The sequence below is a fragment of the Chaetodon auriga genome, chromosome 5 (assembly GCF_051107435.1).
Source record: "Chaetodon auriga isolate fChaAug3 chromosome 5, fChaAug3.hap1, whole genome shotgun sequence".
NCBI classification, from domain to species: Eukaryota; Metazoa; Chordata; class Actinopteri; order Chaetodontiformes; family Chaetodontidae; genus Chaetodon; species Chaetodon auriga.
In genome coordinates, this window is record NC_135078.1 from 24,402,227 (window position 1) to 24,424,226 (window position 22,000).

The following is a 22,000-nucleotide window of genomic DNA, read 5'->3' on the forward strand; positions in this document are numbered from 1 at the left end:
GTGCTCCAGCAGCTCTGTGCTGCAGCTCACACCAGCTAAAATGCAACGATCTGTCGAGGATTTCTGGAACAGGAAAGTCAATCAGCGGCTTTGCTGATGAACAGAAAGGAGAGCGTACATTGAAAACAGACAAAAGGAGAGCTGTTACCCGGTGCTGACAGAGTGGAGTTCTCCCTGGAAGAGCTTGAGGAGAAATGCCAGAAGGTCACTATGAAACTGTAATAGCGATGGCAGGGCAGGTCCAGGGAGCGGGTGACAGGTGACCTCACTGGACAGGCAGTAACTGAAGGAGTACACACATACACACAGTAAATATACTGCATGGGAGCATTACTCTGCATACATTTCACATGTGGTTTACCTGATGGCTGTCTCCAGAAAAGGCCACAGGCCCGTCTTACAGCGAGGACACTGCAGCACCTGGGTAAAATACCTCTTCACTGTGCTGGGAGCCAGCCAGGGAGGGTTGGTCACAAGCAGGTTATACATAACCTGAAGGAAGTTTCTCAGGAAGACAGACGTGGCGTTTCCCTGTGACATAAGACAACAAATGACGTTTGAGGGGTTTGGATATCAAAGCACAGCTTTGTCCAGTGATGCCCCCCGTGAAAAAAAGCCAAAAAGGCAGCTCCCAAAACTCAGAAAAATGTAATGAAATGTGTTATACTTTCATGCAGCCCCTGAGGCTCTGGCAACAGCAGGTGGGAATTTCTACAGTCTGGTAATTCTGGTCCTACCTGCTGTGCGTACTCTAAGAGGGAGAGCAGGTACGGCGCTGGTGGCAGCAAACCCGGGAACACAGCACTTCTGATTGAGTCCAAGGCTTCAATGAAGAACCCGCACTCTATCATAGTACCGACATTGCTGAAGTCTGTCTCCGTTGCCTGGAGGAAAAAAAGAACAATGATGAAACGTAAGAGGTATATGGAAAGGAGGGGAAAACACGGCACTCAAAGAGACGGACGGGCGAAAGAGGAGGAAAAAGCAGGGGCAGGAGGGTAATGGAAATAGGAAGTGAATGGGCATCAAAAGTTCCTGGGGGTCATTTCAGACTGTCTGTTATTGGCAAATAGCATATGGATTCAGAAAGTACAGAATGGAAATACACGAGCACTTATAATAGCAATCTGATGGAGATCCACTTGGGTAAGGTATGGACAGGACAGTGGAGAGTATTGTTAATAGGCCTGCCAATCAAAGCTCTCAGATCAGCTGACAGCGGTGGTTAAATTGGTGACCTGAGTATGATGCGCCCTTGCTGTGGATGTCACTTTCCATTGAAATGTATGACATAAAGGAAATTGAATGACCTGATCTCCTTTATGAAACGCATAGTTATTTTAGAGATGTAAGGCAGCGACCGGGGGCGGGGACGGAGGCATATCTACCTGGGACTGCGGACGATACGGGTCACAGTAACCCAGGAATTCAAGGAAGCACAGTCTCGGTCGGCCCTTTAACAAGAAGACCACGTTAACAACGTCAAACACATTCAACGCAGCCAGTGAAGACCTTCTAAAAGCTTATGCGGTCATGACTCCAAACACACACACCTCGTGTTTGACGACACAGCCCCTGAGCTCCGTCTCCAGCTCAGAGAAGTCCACATCGGCAACGGCGGCCTTCTTCGTCTCAGCTGGATGATCATCCGTTATGTTGAACTTCATGTCCACACAATTACTCTGACAAAAGAAAAAAAAAACTGCACTCACACTGCTTTTAAAAAAGCTTTAAAACTAGAGTAGGTGAGGTGAGGTGAGGCATTCTTTGTTAGATTTGTTCATCCAAACAGCAAAAAAGGCAGAAAAAAGTATCCAGTATCTGTGGCAGGCCTGTTTTAAGACCACCCAATCATGTTGTTCGACCCAAATGAAATGATTGGACGGCCTACCTGTCTATCATGCACAATCTGCCCGTGCACTCATTGCACATGACTGGACTCTAGCTACAGCTATAGTGGGTGAGTTGCACTAGACTAGCAGCCAAAGTGCTAACATGCTAGTTTGACAATAACAGCCATGTTTATTGTTTAAGTTCAATATGATGATATCAGGCGTTTTCTTTCATGTGAATGAGACATGAGGTAGTTGGACACGATGATGGTTTACGCTCCGCTTCAAACCGCCTGAGCTGACAGACTGTGGTTCAGTGCTAACCTGGTAGCACAAAGCACTCACCCACAGCAGTGAGCCATGAGCAGTGTTTTTATGATTGTGGTGTTTAACAGTTGTTAAATTATGTATTTATTAAAACAACCCCACAGCTGTCTCTCATGGACTTCTCCAGGTGCTGGTTTCTCTAATGTCAACAAACCCAGCCTTAATATAAATTGTTAAAACAGTCGGTTTAAACAACCAACCAGACACAAAAAAGCCTTTAAGATATGAGTACTGACTGCACGTATGACTGAAGATCACATATAATATTAAAAATTACGCAGTCAAATGAAATGAAAGTAACACGATGAAGCCTGATGTTGAGTATCTTCTGCATAAATCAGTCTGACTTACCCCAAAGAGGTGCTGGACAATGTGGCTTACAGGGTAGCAAGGAGCACTGTGGGACTTTGAGTCCTCTGTGATGGGTTTAGCCATGATATGAGTGACAGTGGCATGAGAGGGAGGGGGGTAGTTGTATACTTTGGCCCTGCCTGCCTTCAGGAGCCTGGGAGAGAGCACAGTGCGACAGTTTCATACTCGGCATCATTTCGTTCATGGATTGCTGTGATTGACGATAAAGCATTTTTGTGTGACTCCTCACCGTTTGAACATGGCCCTGCGGGTGGGCTCCTGGACCATGAGGACAACCGCCCAGCCCTGGAAGGCCCCTGTTAGCCTCCCACTGGCCACCTTCTCCCTCCACCGCCTGACAGGGTAGAAGGCAGATGTGGCACACGTGGAAATGGAGATTTCATAGGGTCCTTCTGCGAGCCAGGAACCATTCTTAACACTGTCCAACACATAGTCTGGAGTCACAACCCACTTTCCTGGTGGAGGGGGGCGCAGGGTATGAAAACGAAATCAGATGAAAGAGAGAACAGTGGTGTCGAGTCAGTCTTGGGGCTGTGAAGTGCTGGAAGATATGAATGATTTTTGAACATCACCATCAGTGTGATAATCATCATGACTGACCTGCAGCACAGGCGGCCAAAAACTTCTCGCTGGACAAAACCTGAGGGATGATGAGATGGGTGCTGCCGTGCTGATAGACCTGGAAGATGGTTTTCAAACGTTTACTCTGCGTTTCTAATACATTAGAAAAGGTGCTACCAGTCATTCTTCAGTAGGTATTTAAACATTCACACACACAGCGTCGGCGTGAACACCTCTGCCTGACAGGAGCTACACACACTGACAGAGAGAGGAAGTGCTGTCAGCCAGAGGCATGTTTTTCTATACGTCTGGCAACACAAAGACAGACAATCACGGTATTTTCCAACTTGTACCTCCACACGACACTTAATGACAAATCTACGATCCCTACAACAGTGCCAGCCCCTGCGAATGAATTCATCCACTGAGTAATCATTCGATTTCTGAGGGGTCTCTACTCACTGAGCCACCGATGTATTTCCCACCCAGCTGCCGGATTCCCTGGACCAAAGCTCTCTTCTTCTCGGGGATCTTGATCCCAGAGATCTGGAAAACGTGCGTGCAGCTCGCCATCCTGACAAATGAAGCAGAGACCAAATGAGCTTTGATGAGCCTGTGAGATTCTAATTATAGGTTAGGTCTACGTTAAAAATTATGTTGCAAATCTTGCTTGACTTGATGACTTGGATTGCTTTCACAAACATGACGGGGAGCATTTGTTTTTGCCTGAACTACACAGCATCATACTTAGGGGATTTAGATGTTAGTTGTAAACAAAATCAGAGTGGTCTACAAAAAACTTCCACTTTATAAACTGGTTTTAAGAACCTTGCACCTGTAGATCCTGTTTTATAAATCACCAACACCCCCGCATTGCTTCTTAATCACGTATTAGTATTTAACCTACTGTATAACAGAGTATCCGTATTTCATCCAGCTGTTTTAAACACAGCTGACACTTCAGGTACCTTTCTCAAGCCACCGGGATGACTGTGCGCTCCCGGTAACGTACAGACGCGCCAAAACTCTGACGCACCCACCGGCATCCAATAACGTGAGCTGTGGTTTGTACTAACGTTTGTTTGCTTCTTCCATAAATATGTTCAACTTCGCGGACACGCATACGTGGCGATTTTGCTCATAAGCGTTAATAAACGGTCGATATATGTGTTAAATCCGTGAATTCACCGTCTAACTGCCATGTGTTGACAACTTCACGGCATGGCTAACTATTTTGATGAGGGGAAATTCTTCATATAATTATAGGTCGTGTACGCATTAGCAACGTTTAAACGGCTATTTCTTCGATAGAAAAACACCTGAAAGCTATCACAACGCTGTCATGTAAATGTTTTGTACTATTTGCAAACACCACATATATCTTCGTCACTGTGGAGAAAAACTCCCCCCATTTTTCTTCTCAGTTGGAATCTTCCAAAAAGCGGAAGTTTTCATAGAGCTACTTCCAGGTTGTTGTCACGGACGCTTTCTGTCCCCGGAAATAAGCAAAATAACTGGATATCTAACAGCACTGATTGATTAAGGCGAATATTTGATCGATTGGTAACAATGCTTTGATAGTAACAGAGAGGCTGCTTATGAAACCGCACGGCTGCTCACACAAACTGCTCAGCACAGTGTCCAGTTAACGTTCAGTCACCGTGAGATAAGCTTTCAATCACAATGATGTAATGACATTACGTGGGCGCATATTTGCTGTTCAATTGTCCTGGTTTACCGTTTTGTTCTAACTATAAAAAGCTGTTATAGGCTAATGTCAGCAGTAAGTGGCTGCAAATGACGCTGCTCGTGTTATCCCTCCCTGTAATGGATTAACATTGAATCGAGCGACGAAAACAAGGTAAGATACACAAATTCTACACGTGTCGCTGCTCACAGTAACACCGGATCAGTGCGCGTGTTCATGCTACGTGTTTATGTGACAGAGGTGCCGTGTGAATCCACCACATTTTGTAACAGACACAGGTAACCTGTCAACGTCAGCAGGTAGTAGTGTGTGTCTGGTCACATGGCCAAAAACCACGACAAGCAGGTCAACAGGTCTGCATTAACAGCCCAGGTCTCTGTGTCTCTTATTGATTGTGTTGTTTACATCGACACACCAGAAAACACTGAAAAAGACTATGAGAATCAAATATTATGACATGAGCAATGAGGAATATCATCAAGCTCTAGTGCAGAAGGAACTAATTTCTAATTAATAATCAACAGTTTGATAATTCAGTCATCAGTGAAACAAAAATATTTGCTGGGTCCAGCTTCATACCTGACTTGATTTGGCACTTTTCTCTGTTTTATGTTATTGTCAATTGACTACATTTTGGTTTTAGTCGAGTGGTTAGACATAACAAGTCTCAGAAATTAGGATTGGTCGTTTATGCTGTGCTGTTTTTGTGCTGTTTTCTGATGTTCTGTGGATGAAATCATTCATCAGTTAATCAAAACTCTGATCTAGAAGTCGGGAGGCCTGTATGCAACTCGCTAAATCAGCTCAGATGGCCAAACACCACCATGAAAAGTCTCAGTGACGTGTTGCTTACATATACCAGAAAATACTGGAAAAGATTGTTATGAGCTGTAAATAAAACATCACCAAAGGAGAATGAAATGAGGGGAAAAAAAGCAAACTTTAAGCCAGAGAAACGATCAGTTGATCATTTATTGGCTGGTTTACAGAAAAAAGTCAAAATACCAAACATGGACTAACTTTCCACTGTTTCAGACTTTTAAACTCTTTGGTTTTACATCATTGTTTGGACAAAACTAGAAGTTCGACAGTTTCACTGAAGCGTGATCTTTTACTCTATAAGAGATTTCTCAATAATGCAAATACCTGTTAGTTGCAGCCCTATTGAGCAGTTTATGACGTCGTTGACAGATTTTTCGTCAGTTTCCAAATACAACCATGCAACCTTGACGTTTATGTGCTTGTTGTGTGTGTCAGCTCTCTTACAGTCAATGCATGGTTAGGATTCGAGTATTTAAGTTTACTGAAATCATGACAGTTGGGATGCAATAAGCTGCATAATATCAACTGCTCCAGTGTGACAATATTGTCTTGTTTTTCAACAGTTGTAATTGACTCATTGCTCAGGGTACTTTAATACTATTGACTGATGATGATTATTCCGCTAAACAGCAATGACAAGTAATATCAGGATTAAGTCATGTATTATTCATTCCCTCAGTGTAGGCTAATCACATAGGCATTTGTTATGATGATGCTGTTGTACCGCAGCTTCCGAACAGTCTTGCACAACATATTTTAAGGAGATATTATGTCCACATATTTCCCTGTGGTAAAGAAAAGAAGTGACCAATATATTTTAACAAGATTAGCGCCTCTTAAATTGAGCAGAAATATCACTACATCAGATGTGATGAGACTAAAGCCCATCGCTAAGCAGACAGGGCTTTTTGTAAAGAAGAAAATCAGTCAAACGCAGCACAGTGCAGCACGTGGCTGCACAGTAACAGCGGGGCCATGCCCCCCCCATGGGCATCCATGAGGTAGTTCTCAGCAGTATTGTGATCTTAGAATATGCACCTATTTAATTTATTATGTTTCCTTCACAGCAGACTGTTAGGTACCCCCTTTAAAATAATGTTGACTTTAACTTGACATGCTCTAAGTGGCTTTAAAGCGGCGGCCTGGGGGACGTGCTGCTAAATATTTCAGGACAAACTCATTACTGTAAATGGGCCTGTGTGTTAGCCTAGCTGGGGTAGACAGGCAGCGGCAAGAGAGATAGGACAGTGACGTGTGTGTGTGTGTGTGTTTGAGTGTGTGGCTGTGTTCCTTCTCCTGTTCTAATAGCTGTGGAGTGGATGTCTCAGGCAGCCAGCGTCTCAGCGCCTGGCCCAGTTGTCCCTGCTGCAACACTGTGAAACACACAGGGGCTCCTCTAACATCTGCTTTGTAAAGAGCTAATGACAAGACAATGGAGACCAGATGATTTAAAGTCTAGTACTAATGAGGCCCTGTGTGCTGCTTGGAGAATCCTGACACACTCACATTTACATGTACACACTCATGCTTAAGATAACAGATGATATGTTGGCAGACCAGGAGGTAGACACCCAGCAGACATACAGTGTACACATTCAGACCGTCTGTCCATCTGTTTGTCCGTCTTTTATACACATAAAGAGACGTATGGCGCTGTAGGCGGCACATGCATAAACAGACACCATTCAAAATCACATGCTCACACACTGTCTGGCCCAGATAATTACAATGTTTAGTTCCTAATCCATGGATTTAAAATCTTCTTCCCTTTCAGCAATGGCTGCGTATAGACCCCTTCTCAGACAGTGGCGCAGAGGGAGTGTGATGATGAGGGGAAACAGCAAGAGAGAAGAAGAGAGGGAGAAATAATAAAGGACAAGCTTAACTGGTGAGGCTGTCAGTGGAGGAAAATAATATTTGTCCAGCTGGACAGGCCTCCCTTTGTGCAGGCTAAATGAATGTTGAGCTTCCTGTCTGCCCTGTCAGGGAGAGTGGCATAGACTGTATGCAGCCGCGAAGAAGCGGAGCGGAGTGCGGGGAGCTGTTTGGAGTTTGACAGGGATTATTAAAATCAGAGCAGATGACGAGGAAAGGGGCGAGAGGCGGAGTGTGAGAAAGCCAAATTGACACAGACACTCTCCATTACCTTCCACTTGACTCGCGTTGATGACAATGTTGATATGAGACCCAGCAACGCGGCACCGGCGTGGGATTGGCTGTTAGCATGAGCGTTAAGCACCACAGGGTAGGGGGGAGGCCCTCAGTTCTGCCATAGACGTAAGGAGATGAGTTGTTTATTTAAAGCCTCAACTGAAGAGCATCTCACCTCATTGTTTATTTATTTGGTCTTTTTTTTTTCCCCCCTGTGTTAACTCACTGTAGTGTCAGTAGGTGGAAGTGGTTAGAGGCTGAGGCAATGCATTTTGATCAGGGGGTCCTCCTTCTCCAAATGACTTTCTGAGGAAAGAGGAGAGGAACTGGAGGAAAGTGTTTTTGTTGATGATAAGCTTCCTTTTTTTCAGGTGTTTCAGGTGCAGTTGATTTGTGCCTCCTAACAAGACTCCTGTTTGAGGAAATTTCTAATTATTATCGACTGTGAGTGCGTGTGCGCGTACAGAGTGTGCGTGTGTGTTCAGTGTCTTGACAGACAGCTGCGATAATACAGCACTCCAGATCTCTGTTATTTGGTGTCAGCATAAATTGTTGATTTAATCCTGACACCGGTGCTGTCTGTCTCATTATTTTGCTTCATGAACTGGTGCGTCTCGTGTCGTGTTTCTGATGTTCACCTCTCTCTTCCTCTCTGCGGTTCCTTTTCCCCGTAGAGCAGGATGGAGTGGCCGGGGGACTTTCCTGAAGACCATGCCTTTGTGGAGCTGCTGGTTCCAGGGGTTTCCAGTGAGATGGACTTTGAGCACCTTCTCAAAGACACAGAGGAGAAACTTAACCTCAATGCCAACAGGTGAGGCAGAGCAGCAAAAGACTTAAAAATGCCCTCCTCATCTTTATGTTTTCCCCTTAATCACCACCCCGCAGTCACTTTTACTTGCTCTTCATCTCTTTTAGAATTTAAAATTTATGATGAGGCCAGCTTGAAATTAAGTACTGTCCCAGCTGACAAAAACATCCCGAGTAAGAAGGCACGTACGCGACAGTTAAGTTTTCAAAGCCGCCTGTTTTTGAGGGATTATTTCCTGGTGAGGCCTTCCATTTATTTCTGTGGATCTCAGGTGAATGACAGGAAGCAGAGCGCAACATAAGGCACAGTTTAGCACGAGAACGCAGCGTTGACAAAAATGAAATGAATGTTTAACACTAACTTTGACAAAACCTAATTAAAGCTTCATGTTTACTTTGATGGATTATATTACCTCTCAGAAAATTTTCACTTCTGTGAAGCCGTTGTTCCCACTGTACAGAGATTAAGGGCAAAAAACGGTTTGCTCTGAAGCTGGGAAAACAAGCTCTGATTTTGTTTGTGTGCTGACTGTGTGCAGACGCTAGCAGGATAATTTTAAAGAGAGAAGAAGCCAGCATGACTGACAGACTTAAAAAAAAAACACCAGTAATATTGTTTACACTGGCAGCAATGCCAGCAGTGTTCCAGAGGTAGAAATCTGAAATCACGATTAAAGCTCAAAGACTACATCCATATTTTTGTTGGTCTGTTTTACTCTCTCCTTCTCTCAGCGCATCTCACACTGCATAAATACTTAACTGAGAGAAATCCCTAATTTCAGCTTTGTCTGATTCCTGTAGTTTGAATAAAGGGATTAAGAGAAACCTGGTTAAACTATCAGAAATCACATTTTTCTGCCAGGAAAAAGACAAAGTTCTTGGCCCCATATGCAGAAGTCTAACAGAGCATTTACTTGATAGGACGGGTAAAGTAGAACTTTGGCAGCAGTGTAGAGGAATGAAAGGACAGATAAACATAATCTAACATATAAGTAAATATGCCGGTTTGCACCAGTGAACAGCCCGTTTGTGCAATTCAAAAGCACATTTACACAATAGCAAGTGAGAAAAGCACAAACGGTCGCACGCTGGGAGAAAACTGTGGGTTTCAGACTAATCACTTAATTGCATGTTTGATTTCTCTCAGTAACCTGCTTCGTCTGTGTGTTCATGGTCGAAGCGATTTTAGATTATTGTATGAAGATTCATACTGAGGCCATGATCAAACTGACAATCTTACAGTGTTTAACATTTAGGGTCAAGTGTTTGACAAACCGAGAGAACCGTTCACTTTTATTAATTACTGAAACAATCTTCTCATCACGCGTTGTGGAAGAAAATCCAACTTAAATTTGATTTTTCTTTTTCTTTTTTTGTGCACTGAGGACTGAAATATAGACGTCTGTCAATGATGGCAGCCGGGGATAGATGGAGAGCACAAATAGATTGATAAAGAGAGACATGTGCGGAGAGAAGAAAAAGAGAAATCTATATTTCAGGTCTTTTATCGTTTTTGGTGTTGTGAGGCTGAGGGCAGATGATGAAGGACAAGCTAAATGTAGCAAGTGAACAAAGCCTCACTCTGGCACCATTAGTGTCTGGGACTCATCCCTTCGTCACTCTCTCCCTCTCTCTGTCTCCCTCCCCTTCTCTCTCTTTCTTTCCTTCCTCCTTCTAAATGGGAACATAATAATTGAAGATTCCACATCTTGAAACGAAAACCCTTGGGTAGGTAATTCAAGGCTTATTACCGAAGGCCGGGCCATTTTTCTGCTTTCTAAGCATTAAAGGGTTATTTTGTGTTCCTGCAGATGGGAGAGGGATAACCATTATGAGAACAAAGCTTCCAGATAATGGAGAATGGGGCTAAAAATAAGGCAATCCTCCTCTCACCGTGGGGGACCACTGGTCAGTGTCTGTCAGGCTGCAGCTAACTTCCTCCCAGTCTACTTCAGGACAGCGCTTTTACTGTCAGCACACATCCAGGCAAACAAAATCTGGCAAGGCCTCTCTTTCGCCTCAACCAGGGTGGGCTGTAGACGTATATGCGCCCGCACACACATGCACAACGCACTCACCTGCTGCCTAATTGACTTATCAGTGTCTGGGACAAATTACGGAAGTGGAGGAGAGGAAAGGGAAGCTGAGAGATGGAGGAGACAGAGCTGCCCGCACCCATGAAGGACTTCAACCTGTTTGTGGGTCAGAGTGACTGGCCTGCTCCCAGTTCTCAGATGTCAGAGATTTGCCTAAGAGCTGCTCCCTAATTGCAGGAGATTAAGATAGGCTGACAACGGAGCCGGCTCCCCCAAATTGAAACGCTGTGTAATCCATCAGTTTTCATCAGTTGGGACAGTGGCGCGGTGCGGAGTTGGCCGGGGGAGCGGAGCCGGGCAGCGCAGGGCCACCAGGAAAAGACCTCTAATGAAGTGTCAGCACAGGCCTGGAGAGCGCAGACAGGCCTCTAGTTTCACACTGGCAAGGCAAACAGCCCTCGCTAGTCGCCTGCCAATCTTGATCAGGGTACATCAATACTTTTAAATTTGATTCTGTGTGTGTGTGAGTGCTTCTGATAATCAGGACTTTGCGTACGTGTTGAAAAGCAGGCGAGAGTTGAAAGCCCGCCACCATAAAGTATCGTGATATTTTACAAAAATATGAAGAGAAACGCTGATCCGTAGTCCGTGCGGGACGTAGCTGACTTTGTGTTTAGCTGTGCGTGACACGTGTGTTAAGTTAGTATATCGGCTGTATCGGTTCTCCGGTGTCATTGGCTGGGCTGCGGGGCTGAGGGCCGAGGGCACTAAGTGGGCGACAGGCTGGGCCAGGACAGGATCTGTTTTCAGCCTGCTCATTCAAGCCCATTCACTCCTTTTCCCCTCACAGAATGGGGCCCTTTGATGGAGGAGATATTTAGTTCTCAGGCGGCTGGTTTGGCACCGACTGGAGCTGGGGCTTATTTGAAAGGGATCTTCCTGCCCTCGTTGCCTCCGACCCCCCCCCCCCACCACCACCACCTCCTGTAGGCGAGCGGAGGGGAGCGGAGCGCGACAGACAGACAGCCCCACAGCAGCCCACCCACACTAAATTAATTCTGACAAGGAACTTAAGATAACGTCAAAGCGCTGACTAATCGCGGGATTGGGTTTCTGTAAGTCAGGGAGCTGTGAAATGTGCCATCATATCTAATAAAAGACCTCCGGTTGTTCCCTTTCTCTCTCAGCGGTGGTGAAGGTTGGCGGGGGGGCACGGTTGCGGTGTCGACTGTCAAGCTAGACCAGTCTGAAAAACAATTAGATTTGGCTTCAGCAGTGAAAGTGCAAGTGTGTGTGTGTGTGTGTGTGTGTCAGTTAGACTAAGATGATTGACATGTTTGTCAAGAGGCCTAAAGAATCCTTTCCTCCCAGCTTCCTCTGCCTCTTTTCTCATTCTCCGGCTCTTTTGTTGAGTTCTGCTCCAGCGTTTTTGCCATTACAGGTTTGTCTATTGTCGTCTTTACTCCGAAAGTTGAATGGTTTTATTTTCTGTGACTCCTCTGTTTTCCACCTCGTTTTTACCTCCCTCCTCTCTCATTCTCTTTCTGTCTCTTTCCTCGGCGTCTTAGCTGCTGGCAGTGGAAGTCATCAGGTTCGGAGCTAATCCTGCCAAGTTGATTAGGCTGCAGGTAGCTTTTACACTGGCGGGCAAAAGGTCGCAACATTGTAGAGAGCTGGATGGACTTTTTGACACGGACCATCCACATTGACTTTATAACTTACAGCACAGGGCCCTAAGGAGGGGTAATTGAAAGGCGAGAGTAAAGAAAAGAAAATTAGGAAAGTAAGAGTTTTGAGGAGAAAAGAAAGAGGGGAAATAGAGAGAGAAAAACAGCCGAGGCGAGGCTTGAAAATGTATCCGAAAAGGCTGGGGCTGTCGCCGTAGCCATTAGAGAGCATTGTTTTGTTGAGTGAAGGCAAGAGTGGGATGATGGGGAGTCGAACTGGAGAAAGAGCACGGAACCTAAAAGCCATTCTCCCTCCTGTCTTAGTCTATGGCTTCAATATGGGTCTCATTCTGTCGCGTCCACATATGGCAAAATTGAGTCTTGGAGAGCGCTCACTTCACAGAGTCCCAGGCTATCGAGCTGGATGTCCTCGGAAGCTTAATCCGACCTCAATTCTGTTATCAAAGTGAGGAACAGGAGGGAAGCCATCCAGTTCATACTCACCGTGCAGTCTACTTACGTCTCCTGCTTTTAATGAACTTCAGAGAGTCGGTGAAAAGCGAGCTACAGATGGAAGCCCATTTGAAACCTGCTGTCTGCGTGAAGTCCTGGGGTGGAGCCCAGAACGAACATCCATGTTTATGACGTACTATAAACACACATACAGCGCTCTGTGCTGCCTTTTAATCTACAGCGAGGTTTCATCGGCGTGTCACGGAAATCTCTGCTAAAAATTACATTTATCTGACTTCTGCATTAATTCTTAAACGTGTTTCCTCTCTTTTTGCCCACCCTGAGTGACTTTTAAAAAAGGAAAGGGGTGTTTTAAATATACTATATCCAGAACTACATTTTTTCAGAAAGCTATTGCTATATTCTCCGTAGAGAAAGCGAAGTCAGAGGTTGCACAAACAAACCAGCGTCTGAACAGTCCTTTGTGTTGTTTAAAGTGGTGTCTATTAATTTTACACACAGTGCCGTCAGCAACCCTGAGCCATGCTGGTTATGCTTTGACCTTGCTGAAGCTGTGTTTTACAGCTAGTGAGCTTTGGGCAAGCATAGTTAAGAGTTGCTGCACTCACACAATCTGTCACAAGTTGAGGCAACATCTTTCCTATACCATGTTCAGCTCAGTAATACAGAAACGCAGACACACAGGGGAAGGTGAAAAAAACATGACAAAGGCCTGCTTTAATGAGGGGTTTGATAGTGCTGTGTAATAAATACTGCCTGGCATCAAATCACTGCAAACACACCAAAACACACCCACTTTATAATCAAGGTTTCTGTCAGTCAGCAAGTTGGTGTCGAGAGAATAAAGTGAGATGCATCATCTGGCCTGCCTAAAGAAGAAGAAGAAGAAGAAGAAGAGGAGAGAGGAAGAGATAGTTAAAGAGAGAGAAAATGATAGTGTTCAACCTAGAGGATAGCGGTTTGTAACAGTCTATAACATTTTATCCCCTTGCGTTTTTCCCCTCTGAAACGAAAGTGTGTCAGATTGAACGGTTATTTAATGTGTTGCCATTGTAAGACATCTGGATGCGTTCATGGCCCAGGAGCAGGCAGGAGGCAGTTTATAGACCTGCGGTAGGGGATGAGCTGTCTGATGGGGAAAAGGCACTTTGGCTCTGTACCATGTACGCTAACACACACACACACACACAAGTTTAGAGGACAGATATATAGGTCTGCAACTAATTAATATTCTCTTTATCTATTGATTAATTAGTACAAAATGTGGAATTTCATATATCACAAAAGTGATATATTCAACTGCTTATTTAAAGGTGTTGATATTTTAATGGAAGAGAAATATTCTTTCTTAATTGATTTCTGTTGATTGACCAATCAATCGTCTGATTAATCATTTCAGCCCTTCTTTTGCAGTGTGCAGTGCCACACACACACAAACGCACACACACACACATTCAGACAAAGGCAGTCACACATGAACACAACAGCAGCATTCACAGCAGCATAACATGTTTAATTATGCAGGTATGTAGGCTCACACACACACACACACACACACACACACTTACACACAGCCTTACATAGCCAAATATATATGCATTGATTTGCATGGAAATGACTAAACATGTCGAGCCCAAAGATGTCATTTCTAATCTGTCATATTAAAGGGGAAACCGAATAGCTGATGCAGTCTGTTAAAATCAGAAGAGCTGTGTTTGTGTGTGTGTGTGTGTGTGTGTGTGTGTGTGTGTGTGTGTGTGTGTGTGCGTGTGCGCGTCAAGGGGAAAAGTAAGACGTGAGACGGCGAGAAGCGTGTGTCTCGGATGCCTGCCGATGCCTGTAACGCCACTTCACACCAGATGCTTAGCGCACACTCACACGCTGATATATCGATGTCTGTGTTCATTACCGTTGATGCTTCTGTATCTGTCTTCTCACGGTGCGGACGCTGAATGAGTGAGGGAGAGCCAAACGTGACGCGGTGTGTAGCTCCGTGTGCGTCTTCAGCATGGTGTCTGTGTGACCCTAACGTGGCTGGTTTCCTGTGTTGTCCTCTCCCCTTTCAAAATAAAGACACTTTCTCGGCAGTTATTGACACAAACACTTCATCCAATCACGACTGAGTAACAGTGTGGTTCAGATGAACGGGAACAGCTGTGTGCTGCTAAGCATGGCATGCAGGAGAATTTCAGATGAACCAGCTCTAATCCAAACCAGTCATGATGCAGACAGGAAATACTGTAAATTGAGTGCTTTACTCTTACACTCTGAGCCTGGTCATGTATACTGTTTCACAGACTTTCACAATGTATCTCCCTTTCTCTCAGCCTCGAACAGCAGCTGAAGGAGCTCCAGGCCAAAATGGGCGACTCCCGGGCAGGCGAGCGTCCACCGAGCCCTTCAGAGTGCCTGCAGTGGTTCAGAACGCACAACTGCTTCAAGCCTGTCACCACAGGACATCCAGAGCTCATGGACTTCTTCAGAGCTTTGGTGATTTGATATTTCACAGATTATAAAACTGTGGCCATTTATGTCGATCAGTGTGACTTTATCAATCTGCACTGATACTGCTGAGTGTCTGCAATTTTCCACTTAATTGCACAGACATTGGGCTATAACATTTTAGCTGTCCGCTGATCTGCAGCCTGCTTATTAACAAGACCTCCAGATGTAAGAAGACACAGCCCTGGGCTGTGCAAATGCATGTGGCTGCTTAATATTTTCAGAACTTGAAGACTACTCATACTCTGCCTCGTGGGGTCAGGTCTGCATTGTTGTGGAGAATAAAAACAAAGTGATATTAACCATTCAAATTCCCCCTCTGCTCCACTCAGCAACAGTACCTGAGGTCTGAAGAGGAGGGTAAAGAGGAGGTGACACTTCAACTGCTGCTGAGCGTGTCTTCCCAGTCCGGCATTTGCTTTCCTTGCACTCCTTCCTCTTCCTCCTCTCTTCATCCTCAACTGTCTGCCTCCTGCATCCACTTGGTGCATACAGTCAGAGATGACGCTTCATTAGAGGTAATATTCTGTTTGATTTTTAATAATATAATATTATGTGTTCACATTTTTCAGGTCTAATGTGTCCATATGTGCATTGAAAGCATTACTGGTCAGTCTAATTGTTTCTCACTCCTTACTGGCCGCAAGTCGATCCCTTTCTAAAGCAATTTCAGTCTAAATGCATTCAAAAGTTCAGCTGAACTTAAAGATATCCTGACCTGCTTAGGTTATACACTATCTGCATAATGGCACTGTTCACTGGATTCATTTTATTATTCCCTTAAGATCCAGGAGGCGTGGGACGACGTGCGTTTCCAGCTGCGTCGCCACCTGCTGGACCGGCTGTCTTCCCGCAGCCCTGAGAATCCTGGACCTGGACGTATTTCAGCTCTGTCCATCCCTGAACAGGTCTCCTGTCTGCAACAGCTGTTCTACCTTTACCCAGAGTCTGAGGTGCTCACACACTACCAGGTGTGGTGAAATAGTGAAAATTCACTCATTAAAAATAGTTTTCTGCATGAATAAAATTCCTGTTCCTGTTATGTCAACCTAAGTGTTTTTCCACTGTAGTTTAGTTATGAACTATGTGGTTTTCTTACATGTCACATTGTGAGCTTGCTGTACCGATATGACACAGTACCATCCCAATGCGTTTACACTGATAGTTTTGATTTTAATTATCCAGCGTCTGAGGAGCCAAACTGTGCTGGATCTTCTCTCTGCCCTGAGCTCAAGCCCTGGCGGTGAGACTGGCTTTGACAGACTGGCTGTCGGCTTCAGGTCTGTGGTTCCAGCTCTGACCCAAGCCCTCACAGATGAGCTCTATGTCCTTTCAAGACTAGTAGAGCCACCCACCATCCTGGGCTTCCTTAATGCAGCCTACCTCAGCACCGTGGCCCGAGAACTGGCCTCTCTGATGGAGAGGGAATATGAGACGGCCCTGAGGGACAACACCTTGCACAGCAGCAAGATGAGGAAATATTCAGCCAGGTCCCGGGTTAACGTAGGTAAGTGGCTCTTTTGAAATAGTTTTTAAATCTAATCTGCTCATCCTCTTTTGTTTTGTCTCTCTCCTCATCTGTGGTTAGTAGTCCTCAGAGTTTATTCAGATGTGCCTTACAGCTGTTTTATCCCTCCATTTCTGCCATCTTTCCCCCCGCTTCTTATTGTTACCCAATAAAGGCTAACGACTTTCTCTCTCCCTCCTCTCAATTTTTTTACTTTTCTCTTACTTTCCAACTATAGTGTGTAGTGATCTGAGCCAGAGCCAAGGCCTCTGTAAAAGATTGTCAGTAACTGCTGTTCCCATTGTAATTGCTTTCTGTTTACTGCCCTCTTTCCTGTCTGCCTCACTTTCCTCTTTACCAACAAAAAGAGAGGAGCAGCATTTCCAGAGCCAAGGCTTCATTTGAAACTACTTCTAAACACTATTTACCACATAGTTTATTTATGACTGTGATGAGCTCTGATGCCAACACATGTCCATGCCACATCCAAGGTCTGTCGTCAGCTTGTTTAAGTCACAGTTAATTCAGCTCTTCACCTTCAACTTTTACTTACTTATGCCTGACACCCCTCCCGGGGTATAGCCCGTCAACAATGGAGTCTTCACCTTGAATCATTTGAATTGTGGCGATAAACATACTTCTGTAACCCTCTTTACAGGAGTGCAATAAATAAAAAGTTCCAAAACTTAACAAGGGCGGAGCAGCAGCACCAGCATTTTTAATTGATTACTTTGAAACTTTTGAGCAGTGATGCAGCCACGCTGAGCACAAGGGGTTGAACCTTGCTCTCACTCCTTCACCAACTCTTTGGTGAAGGAGTGAGAGCAAGGTTCAATATCCTCTCCACCTTGTTACGCAGCAGGGTGGATATTTGATAGAAAACGATATGTAAAAGTACTTTAATGCTCGGCACAAATGCAGAATGTGTCACTGTGATGGGACAGGCAGTGATGTTATACACTGAGACAAGAGAAGCCTTCACACGCCATGTCACTTTTGATACTTAATTCCCCCATATTCTCTTTGTTTGTTTCATATTGGCCTATTTACGGCTTGCTGAGGGTAAAGATTCCCAATAAAAAAAAAAAAGCAAAGTGTGTGAGCCATTGTTTACTTTTTCAAAAATGGTGCACATGTCAGCTTCCCTGAGGAACAGGGAGAAGAGTGCTTTTACATCTGCCATTCTTCGATAAACACACCACCAGCCTTGTGTCTTTTTCTCTCTCTCTCCCTCCCTCCATTTCTCTCTTTCCATCTCCCTCTCTGGTTTTTACTTTCCCTCTCCTTAAATGTGAGATGAGAGGAGGCAGCCAGGATAATTGGCCATGCGTCAGTTGGGCTGTTTGATCACGTAACGCGGCGGAGGCTACACACCTACGTGCCGCTCAACAAACCGTCAAATGTAGCACCGGAGGCAGAACACGGCTCCAAAGGGAGCGGGGGACCCGTGCTGTGTAATGATGGTAAAATGGAGCAGTTTTGCCTGTGCTGGTTTTATGTGTGTTTGCGTGTGTGTGTGAGTGTGTGTGAGTGTGTGTGTGTGTGTGTGTGTGTGTGTGTTTGACTATCAGCTGCAACACAGCTTTGAGGGCTACAACTGGGATTACATTTTTGTGTTGTTCATGTTTTAAGTCCCCCCCCAAAAAAGCTCAAGAACCCACGTATCCACCACCCAAACGCCTGTGGCTCCTTAAGAGCCAAAGCTTGAACATTAATGCATAATCTGCTTTCACACTTTACTGTCTATACTGTATGCTACGCCCATAATTGTCAAGACAATTATGACAGTGGTAAAAAAAAAAAAAAAAAAAAAAAGTGATTCTATTTTCATAAGCATCCAATGACTCCTTAGATCTCTCCCTCCTTCCCTGCTGTGTTATTGTTTATTTCTGCAGTAGAGGCAGGCGGTAGGTATATTTTGATAAGAGCCATGCCTGGGAGACTGTGCAGGCTCCCAGGGGAGCAGCGCTGTCTGTAGCATCAGCCACTGTCAAACCACTGAACCATTTAACAGCGTTCACGGCGAGATCTGCCTCCTCTTTTAACCCCACCGACTCAAAGGCAGGCTCTGACATTGTACCTAGACAGATGTGAAGGGTCTCAGCCCGCTTTTTTTTTCTTCCTCTTCTTCCCTCCCCCCCTTTTCCTCGACTCCATCTCTGCGGTGTCCACTTCCTCTCCCTTTTTCTTTTCTTGTCTTTTCCCATTTTCCTGTAGTTTTCCAAGTGTAATGGGGTGAGCAGTGAGACTGGGGAGTGTGCTAGACGGCTTGGCTGGTCAGGAACAATACAGGCTTTAAACCTTACTAACACACCTCACTGGGTCTGCAGGGGAGTGGTTTTGCTGTGCCTGCATGTGCATGTCACTGTGTGTGTGTTTGTGTGTGTGTGTGTGTGTGTGTGTGCTGGATTTTTGCCAAAAATAAGACTGTAATTTACATTTTTCAGTGGGGTAAAGGTTACAGTTTTAATACTTTTAAGCAATCTTCTAAATTATTTGAACTGTATTATTTTCTTCAGTAAAAGCTGCATTAGATCAAATTTCAATTACACACTTTCTCCACCATGTAGCCAATTATTGCTCCTGTTAATATAAATTTTACTGACCTGAATTTGCAGAATCTATAGATAAAGTTGGAATGATTCCATGCTGAGATGCACCAACACCAGAGCAGAAACACCACCACTGAAAAAATAACAGTTATGGTGCACTTTTGCTGTGTTTTTACTTTCCGCCCTGATGTGTGCATGTGTATGTAGGCGGCGGCGGCTGTGTATGTATATTTGAATCACCTTTGAGCGTGTGTCATGTGAACAATTGTCTGCCCAGCTGTTCTTTAGTTGATGCTAGTGTGTGTGTGTGTGTGTGTGTGTGTGTGTGTGTGTGTGTGTGTGTGTGTGTGCGCGCACTAATTGCAGGCTTGCTTAGAAAATCGTGTGATCAAGAGTCATTTTATACCTCCTCTTTAAAAATGCATCATTAAATTTCCATATGGCGTCAGTAATTTTCATACGTATGCATAGGAGATCCATGTTTTTGCAGGACATCAAAAGCTTCCACTCGGGCTGCTCCGCATACACACAGACAATTTATTCTCTAACAATCGACCACAGGAGTGAAGTCGAGGTTGTGAAATTGTGTTCAAACACTGCGCAACCCCATTTTGATAGCACTGATTTGAAATCCACTTCCACTAATTTCCCCATATGACGATGCTGGCAGCTCCCTATAGATAAAAAAGAATTGAGTTAGAACATGTATAGCAAGCACATTCACCCCTACCGCTACCCACCCCCTCCACCTCCCTCCCCTCGCCCTTTCTGGCTCTTTGAACTCTTTCTTAGAGAAAGCACAGCAGTCTATTCAGCGGGGAGAGAGGTTCTGTAGTGACGCGAGATAGCTAGGCTGCGGCTGTGACTGGCATTGGAGGTGCTTGTGGGGATTGAGGCTACTTGGGAATGGCGTTTGTTAATATTTATTAAGAGCAGCTCCTCACTAGATCATATCTCTGCCTGAGTTTATACACACTGTCAGCCAGGGATGTGCACCCGCATGCTTCCGTGTAATTATGGGTTAGGTAGGGGGGTCTGTCTGTGTGTCTGGGTACACGTGGGCATGTGTGTGTTTGCGTGATGCTTCCAGTTTATGGATGATGCTTTTTTATGGCACTGTCTTCCTGTCCTGTCCTTCAGGAGAAAGCCTTGTTTAAGGAAGTTAGAGCAACTGGTTGTTTACTAATCTTAATGAGAAGAGCTGGGTCTTTACTCTCTGGTTGTGTTTGTGTGAGTGTGTGTCAGTGTTCCCTTTCTCTAAATCATGGCTCCAATGAAATCACACAGAAGAATATGTTTCATGGCCCTTGAGAATGTGTATTATGCTTGCCATTTATTTTTTTTCCCATTTCCTCCGAGTGGTCACAATGGCTTTTGTGTATCACTCTTGAAAAGCTCAAGGATATGAACATTTTCCTGGCACCTTCTATTGAGAAAGCACAGACAAAAATAGCTGGCTTATTGAGAGCAGCCAGCACTTCGTGATGAAGAGTCAGTGTGATTCGCCGAGGGCTTGAAAACAATAATGCGAACAAGGGCACTAAACAAGTGGGTTTTAATGAAATGCTCCCATCAAGACAATACATTCCTCTGTGTTCTTCATCCAGGCTGCTCGGTTCAAGTATGGAGAGGAAGCCAGAGAAATCTTAACCCCTATCACACTGTCACTGCAATATTTACCACAAAGCCAGAAACAAAGACAGACACAGAGGAGGAATAAAGCAGAGGAAAGTAACCCTGCTTCTCTGTCACCACTAAAAACACTGCCATCACCACTATACCTCCTTCTTCTAACACAGCTTAATTGAGATATCAAATATTGCTTCTTTCCCCTTCTGTGAAGGGCAGGTGACCCCTGCTGAGGCCTGGTTGGACAGCACCCAGGGAAAGGGCCACAAGAGACCAAGGCTTGTGTAGTGTGTGTGTGTGCGTGTGTGTGTGTGTGTGTGTGTGTGTGTGTGTGTGTGTGTGTGTGTATGTGCGTGCATGTGTCAGAGTGAATCACAGCAGGAGGCCTCCCATAATAACGCTGTCTGAGTGAGCAGTGGGCCGCAACTGACGAAGAGGACCCCAGCTGTCACAGGGCCTAGCGGGCGTCCACGGTGGCTCATAGCCTCCCCACGTACACACACATACATGCACAGACGTACCCCAAGGCACCCGGATGACCCTGCTTGACACCCGCTGAACACACGAGAAGGCATGGACTCACAGAAAACACACACACACAAAAAGAAACACACGGAAGAGCTCGACAGCCTCGCCGTTACACCCCAAGAGCAAAGCGCCACGATAAGAATGAAGTCGTGCACAAATACACACTCGAACACATGCACAATTTGGACGGACCGGCCCATTTTGATTTAAGTCCTTGGGGATGTTAGCTAACATCTGTTTCAATCACTATCCCAGACAGCTCGCTAAGAAGAGCACATACAATAGCTGCACTGCAGTAGAAACTTTCAGGAGAGTTGTGTTGAGTCATGGGCGGCTTCTGCTCATCGCTTTGTTTTCACTGTTGCTGCTCTACCTGTAGTGCTTCTTTCACAGTTTTACTCTTGGTTGTTTTTAAGGAGTGTGTGCATGTTGTTACTGTTGATTTTGAACTATTTTAAGTTTTCTATTTTATAAGACAAGAAATATTTTGTTTTCATTTCCAACCAGGCCACTGTGCCCTGTGGA

At 44.9% G+C, this 22,000-nt stretch overlaps 2 protein-coding genes across 4 annotated transcripts in view; one reads left to right on the top strand and one right to left on the bottom strand.

The window, feature by feature from the left end:
• slf1 (SMC5/6 complex localization factor 1) overlaps positions 1-4,055 on the bottom strand; it is a 29,853-nt gene extending 25,798 nt beyond the window's left edge. The window contains exons 1-10 of the mRNA XM_076730175.1: positions 4,000-4,055; positions 3,555-3,666; positions 3,132-3,210; positions 2,761-2,986; positions 2,511-2,664; positions 1,554-1,682; positions 1,389-1,454; positions 738-884; positions 362-531; positions 149-283 (exon numbers count right to left, since the gene is read on the bottom strand). Coding sequence (XP_076586290.1) covers positions 149-283; positions 362-531; positions 738-884; positions 1,389-1,454; positions 1,554-1,682; positions 2,511-2,664; positions 2,761-2,986; positions 3,132-3,210; positions 3,555-3,666; positions 4,000-4,025 — 1,244 coding nt within the window. The 5' untranslated portion in view covers positions 4,026-4,055. The remainder of the gene's footprint in view (positions 1-148; positions 284-361; positions 532-737; positions 885-1,388; positions 1,455-1,553; positions 1,683-2,510; positions 2,665-2,760; positions 2,987-3,131; positions 3,211-3,554; positions 3,667-3,999) is intronic.
• Positions 4,056-4,583: 528 nt separating this feature from the next.
• The window catches only part of kiaa0825 (KIAA0825 ortholog), a 110,234-nt gene continuing 92,817 nt past the window's right edge, over positions 4,584-22,000 (top strand). Inside the window, exons 1-6 of one of the 3 annotated variants that reach the window (XM_076729760.1) lie at positions 4,584-4,953; positions 8,448-8,584; positions 15,085-15,247; positions 15,592-15,777; positions 16,045-16,230; positions 16,445-16,766. In XM_076729760.1, the coding sequence (XP_076585875.1) occupies positions 8,454-8,584; positions 15,085-15,247; positions 15,592-15,777; positions 16,045-16,230; positions 16,445-16,766 (988 nt within the window). In that variant the 5' untranslated portion in view covers positions 4,584-4,953; positions 8,448-8,453. The remainder of the gene's footprint in view (positions 4,954-8,447; positions 8,585-15,084; positions 15,248-15,591; positions 15,778-16,044; positions 16,231-16,444; positions 16,767-22,000) is intronic. The other 2 variants (XM_076729762.1, XM_076729761.1) reach the window with 2 other exon arrangements.